Source organism: Metopolophium dirhodum, chromosome 1 (genome assembly GCF_019925205.1).
Source record: "Metopolophium dirhodum isolate CAU chromosome 1, ASM1992520v1, whole genome shotgun sequence".
In the NCBI taxonomy this organism is placed as follows: domain Eukaryota; kingdom Metazoa; phylum Arthropoda; class Insecta; order Hemiptera; family Aphididae; genus Metopolophium; species Metopolophium dirhodum.
This window is the reverse complement of record NC_083560.1, coordinates 96329420-96335866: the sequence shown is the minus strand read 5'-3', so window position 1 is coordinate 96335866 and position 6447 is coordinate 96329420. Positions and strand designations below refer to the sequence as shown.

Below are 6447 nucleotides of genomic sequence, written 5' to 3'. Positions count from 1 at the left end.
CTAGTTGATAAGCTAATCGAAAGGAGAAAAATGGCGGCTTGGTATACCCACCTCTGCAGTGCCTTATTGGTGTTGGGTCTTGATGGAGTGGGGCAGGTCAGTGTCGTAAGTTTGCGGGAATTCATACAGAAATTGGGATATAGAGACAGTATTGCCTGCGGGCCGTGCCGGCGGACGCGACGAAAGCGCCGGCGGCAACGGGCGGCGGGCAACCACGACACTTTGACGACGGACACTGCATGGTAAAGGGGGGATCGGGGAACAACTATCACATAACACTGCGGTCATTAGTGCACTAGCGCGCGATATCTAGTTTTATTACCCATGGCGGGAAGAATAAAGGTGCGTTGACTTGTCAACAACGTTAGAATAGGTATGCTCGGGGATATTATAATTTATTAAGGAGGCTAAAAATTCCGTGACGTTACAGGGTTTTAAATATAATATATTCAATATATATAATTATAATGCTTGCCTCCAGTACGTAACAATACATCCATAATCTATCTGAAATTTTTAATGTATATTTAACAGTTTAATAGGAATATTATTTAATTTTAATTAAATAACTAGATTTTGTACTTCCATACATCAATAACATAAAAAAAGTAATTTAAAATTATACACTACCTAGTGTTGTCTAATATCCAAGGAATTTATAAGTAACAATAAGTTTGAATACCTAATAAGTATAATATTTTGATTATAATTTTTATTAATTTAACAATATAAACAATATTGATTTATTTAATCAATATTGTTAAATATTTAAATAAGTAAATACGTCAGGACAATAAGCGCTATTTTTTGTCAGTATTTATACAACATTTTAATTGTTAATTTTATTATAAAAAAAAGAATGTATAAGGATATGGTCTAGTTGGACCAAAAACATAACATTGAGGTAGCCAGTACTCCTCAAGAATGCCAATGGGGATCCGATTCAGACAACCTAATTAATATAATATATAAAGCCATAATCTATATATATAAAAAATGAATTGCTGTTCGTTAGTCTCACTAAAACTCGAGAACGGCTGGACCGAATTGAAAATGTTTTTGGTCCAACTAGACCATATCCTTATACATTCTTTTTTTTATAATAAAATTAACAATTAAAATGTTGTATAAATACTGACAAAAAATAGCGCTTATTGTCCTGACGTATTTACTTATTTAAATATTTAACAATATTGATTAAATAAATCAATATTGTTTATATTGTTAAATTAATAAAAATTATAATCAAAATATTATACTTATTAGGTATTTAAACTTATTGTTACTTATAAATTCCTTGGATATTAGACAACACTAGGTAGTGTATAATTTTAAATTACTTTTTTTATGTTATTGATGTATGGAAGTACAAAATCTAGTTATTTAATTAAAATTAAATAATATTCCTATTAAACTGTTAAATATACATTAAAAATTTCAGATAGATTATGGATGTATTGTTACGTACTGGAGGCAAGCATTATAATTATATATATTGAATATATTATATTTAAAACCCTGTAACGTCACGGAATTTTTAGCCTCCTTAATAAATTATAATATCCCCGAGCATACCTATTCTAACGTTGTTGACAAGTCAACGCACCTTTATTCTTCCCGCCATGGGTAATAAAACTAGATATCGCGCGCTAGTGCACTAATGACCGCAGTGTTATGTGATAGTTGTTCCCCGATCCCCCCTTTACCATGCAGTGTCCGTCGTCAAAGTGTCGTGGTTGCCCGCCGCCCGTTGCCGCCGGCGCTTTCGTCGCGTCCGCCGGCACGGCCCGCAGGCAATACTGTCTCTATATCCCAATTTCTGTATGAATTCCCGCAAACTTACGACACTGACCTGCCCCACTCCATCAAGACCCAACACCAATAAGGCACTGCAGAGGTGGGTATACCAAGCCGCCATTTTTCTCCTTTCGATTAGCTTATCAACTAGGTATCAGAATGTATTCACATGTTGTTGACTAATGTGTTTTAAATTTTAATCACATCTTAATAAAATTCGTGAATCGTGAGGCGTGAATTATAATTTATAATATTCTAAATTCTTTGCTTACAAAATAATATGATGAATTGATGAACAATTTATTACAAATTTATTTTATTTAACTGGCCTAGCAACTCTTTATTATTAATATTTTAATTGTTCGTCATATAAGTACTCATATTAAATATATCTTTATACTATAATTTTGGTACCAAAAATATTTGTAAGTGTAGTTCAATTGCCGTTTTAACTAAATAGCTGAAGATAATATGGATACACCACCAAATTTAACGAATTTACATACAAAAGTAAGTGCATTATTAAATGTATTAAGTGCTCATTGTTAGGTACATTTACTCAATATGAAGGACATTACATTTTTGTCTAATTGAAATAAAACAAAAGTATACACATAGGTACATATTATATATCTTACATAACCATATATATTATAACCTATCCTTTACATTTCATTTATTTTTAAAAATGCATATTAACTAAAATAGAATGTACCTATACTAAATTTGTAGTATTTTTGTTATTGCATACTGAAAAACAGTTGTGTTTATTTCAATTTATGATATGATATAATTCATAATATTGTATTTTCAGTCCAAAGATCCACCATGTATTGAAGAACACTTAAAATCAAAAGAAGAAATTCAGCGTTTGACAGCACTGAAAAATGCTCTTATAAATAGAAAACGTTTATTAGATAAGCAGTTACAACAGCTACTATCAAATTCTGACTCAAAAGTTACCAGTTAATTTACCATTGGTGGCCATTATTACCTAAAATCATAGATTCATTGTCAAGAATTTGTATCAATAGCTATCAATTCAAATTATTGAACTCCTATTATTGTATTGTTTTTGTAATTTTTTTTTTGATTTGTACTATTCATCATTGTAAATTATTTATTATTATATTTGAGTAAACTCATAGGCGCAAATAGACAAATTATTTTGCGGGGGACTAAAGCCTCTCCTATAATATTTTCTAAAAATTATATATGCTCAGTACTAATTCCTGACTTATGAACTGGGGGGGGGGGGGGCTTGGCAGAAATACAGGGGGACTAAGTCCCCCCAAGCCACCACCTATTTGCGCCAATGAGTAAACTGAATATAATGTACTTCTAAATTTACCATAGAGTGGGAAAAATTTTATAAAAGCAATGAACACAATAAATTATTAATATATCTAAGCATTTATTTAACAAATTAATTTTTTTTACACTCGCTGTACCATATGTCCTTTTTCTTTTTTTAGCAACACTTAATGAACTTATACTATATCCACGAATAGTAAAGAAATATTTAATTATTAAATACTTTGTGTTACAGTTTTGAGTGGTGTTACAAATTGGAAAATTAATCAGTATTTCAGAAAGTATCTTGTCCATTAATAGTTGTGAAGAATTATGCAAAATGAATGATCTATGTTCCCTATAAATTACTTCACAATTTAAAATTAACAAAATAACAGATAAGGAAGGATGTGTAAGATTTCCTTTGTCCATGGATTCTGTAAAGTATTTCATATCTAATGCTATTTTACATTCCTTGGAAGGCATAACGACTAATGTACGACATGATTCACAAATTAATTTACTTATATAATGTATCGCACTTCCACTTAAAAAATACAAATTGTTTAAATCTGATGAATCAAAATATGATGTTAAAGTATTAAAATTTTCAGTTTTAAATATGATATTTGAGAAATTTTTTTGGAAAACTGTAAGAGAAGTTTGATTTTGTACACTATCAACATTTTGCTTTGTGTTCTGAAAGAAATCTAATAAGAAGTAATCACTGTCATTGGCATAGTTGCTATGATCAATATCTGATAGATACTGTGAAACGGAAATCCCCTTTAATGCTTGAAGGCACTGATTAGAAGTTGGGAGTCTTACCAGCTTTAAGACGAATATTAGAAAATATATTTTCAAGGGCATCTTGAGTAAATCGATGTCCTAGTACGAAGTCATAATGAAACTTCAGAAATAATAATTCACATATATCAATGAAGGATAAAGTTGTCATGATAATACCAGTATTCAAAGGTTTCCAACCTTTATCAAATTGAGTCTCTTCAATAAGATTTATTATGTTTTCCAAAAACACATACTTTGTTTCTTTATTATTCTTAGTGATACTTGTTTTTCGTACTTTACTGGATAGTAAAGAAAACCACTCGTGAATTATACGAATAAAATGTGCAGTACTCAATGCGTCTTTATGTAACACATTATTTTTAACAGCTGTCTCTAGAGACATTCCTCGATAAATTGTTTCATAGCTTGTCCATCCACTGTGGTCCCTGTAATATGACATCCAATAACTTGTTTCCATTTTGATTTTATGCCACGGATAACAGCCAGTAAAAGTTTACTTCCTGTTTTTCCTGCTTCATGATCTCCAAGAGTACAATAGCCACCAACTTCTGAAGTGTTTTTATTATATGTAAGCTGATTGCTGATTTCCATTGAATCGGTTGATAAAAAACATAGTCTGTCAGAAGGATCCATTTCACTTACTTTAAATTGTAAGGTTTCAAAAATGTCATGGAAAACACCAAAAGACAGTTTTAAGTGACGGACACGATAAACAAGGGTGTTATAGCATGGTAAAGGGAAATTATTATTGCGAAGATAATTATAACCATGTATACCAAGTGCATATCTTAATTTAAGAGATTTAATAATTGTTTCTTTATTCCATTTCCTGATCGGGTTTTCCAATGATTTTAGCTGCTCGTCACTTATAAAACTTTTAATGCTATCTACTGCTTTTTGTCGACTTGACACTTCTTCTTGAAGTCGTTTTATTTCAACTTGTAATTCTTCAATCATTTTTTTATGTGATGAACACTGATCACACTGTGAAAATAAAAGAAACAATATATTATATTATGCTTAGTTAACAAAATGTTGCAATGGTGATTGTACCTATTTAAATAAAAAGAAACTAAATGTATAATATTTAATTAATTAATAATAAAATTTATTTATTTAATTATAAAATAATAATAATAATAATAAGTTAAATAATTATTTAATACATTTTTTTATTTAATTTATTATTTTAGTACCTATGATATAGTATGATAAAAACGAGGGGTAAACACCTGACAGAAATTTTGTATACCAGATTACTGATTTCAATGATTATACCTATGATTACCCATGATTTACTACAAAGATTACCTATGATTACTCATGAATACCCATGATTACCATCACCTTGTACACTGATTACCTCCAAGGTGTTCACCCCTCAGATAAAAACATAAAACAAGAATTATTAATTCTTGATATTCAAATATTGAAAACAAATACATCATTGTAAAAACAATAATGCAATACTTACTAGTAATTCTTCTGAAATAGGCTCACTAATGTTTTCTAATGCAGGAATATTTTCATTTTGGATATTTTTAAGTACACGATTTGTACTCTTTAAAATCAAAATAAATAGTATTAGACACTCATATTTTATATTGTTTCATATCACAATAGTATAATAAAATCATAAAATATAATTATAATGTAAGTATAATGACTATTTTAAAAATTTGCCAACACTTAATTTCTTTAATTTATATTTTATGTTACTAACTTTATATTTTGACTGTCTGTTTGTGTCAAATTTTAGTGGTGGATTGGGGACATTGAACAATGTTGGAACAGCATTCGGTTTCAATTTCTTCCAACCATCAGCACGGTTTTTTTCAAATTGACTTTCTTCAAAATGAAGCTGTAATAATTAATTGAACTCATTAAATGATAATAGGTAATACACAATTATTATAAAATAGAATATACAAATTAAAAACAACTTAAAAAGTAGTTTCTTACCTCACATAGTTGTGAACTTTTTGAAGGGTTAAATTCATCTCTCCGAGTATTCAACAACCATCTTTTTCTCCTCTCTTCATTAGTAGGATAGTTAAACATCCTAAATCCTTTTTTGTCACTGTTATTGCAGTTAATTGCTGTACAGCCACCCATATTATTTATTCGTTACATCAAAGTTCAAAATCAAAAACGAGTAAACGACGAAAACCATGAAAATTAAATTTTTCTAACAGAGCACATAGTTAAAACCCTATATAAAGTACTGATAGTCATTACAAGTGATAAGGAGAAAAGGAGAAAAATGGCGGCTTGGTATACCTATCTTTACAGGGCCCTAACACCAAGTTCAGCAACGGCCTGACTGCTTGGCCACCGACCACTTACTACTTTTGCCCACGTCCGACCGAACAGACGTTTTTTTTTTTTTTTGCCAACGGCCAACACGTCGGACGTGCCTTTTCTTAATAGAAAAATTTGTCAAAATCGCTCCGGTCTCACGTCTATCACAGACCTCGTGATCGCGCGACGATTGTTCACGTCACCCACGACACGGCCGGCAGTTTTTCGATCTTTCTTTCCGACGAG

At 30.5% G+C, this 6447-nt stretch overlaps 1 protein-coding gene across 1 annotated transcript; it reads right to left on the bottom strand.

Moving 5' to 3' along the window:
* Positions 1-4272: 4272 nt before the first annotated feature.
* On the bottom strand, positions 4273-6015 carry LOC132947247 (THAP domain-containing protein 2-like). The gene is made up of 4 exons (XM_061017498.1): positions 5863-6015; positions 5624-5761; positions 5375-5461; positions 4273-4884 (listed from the first exon to the last, which is right to left on the bottom strand). Exons 1-4 carry the CDS (start codon positions 6013-6015, stop codon positions 4273-4275), a joined length of 990 nt encoding a protein of 329 aa, XP_060873481.1.
* Between the last annotated feature and the right edge of the window lie 432 nt (positions 6016-6447).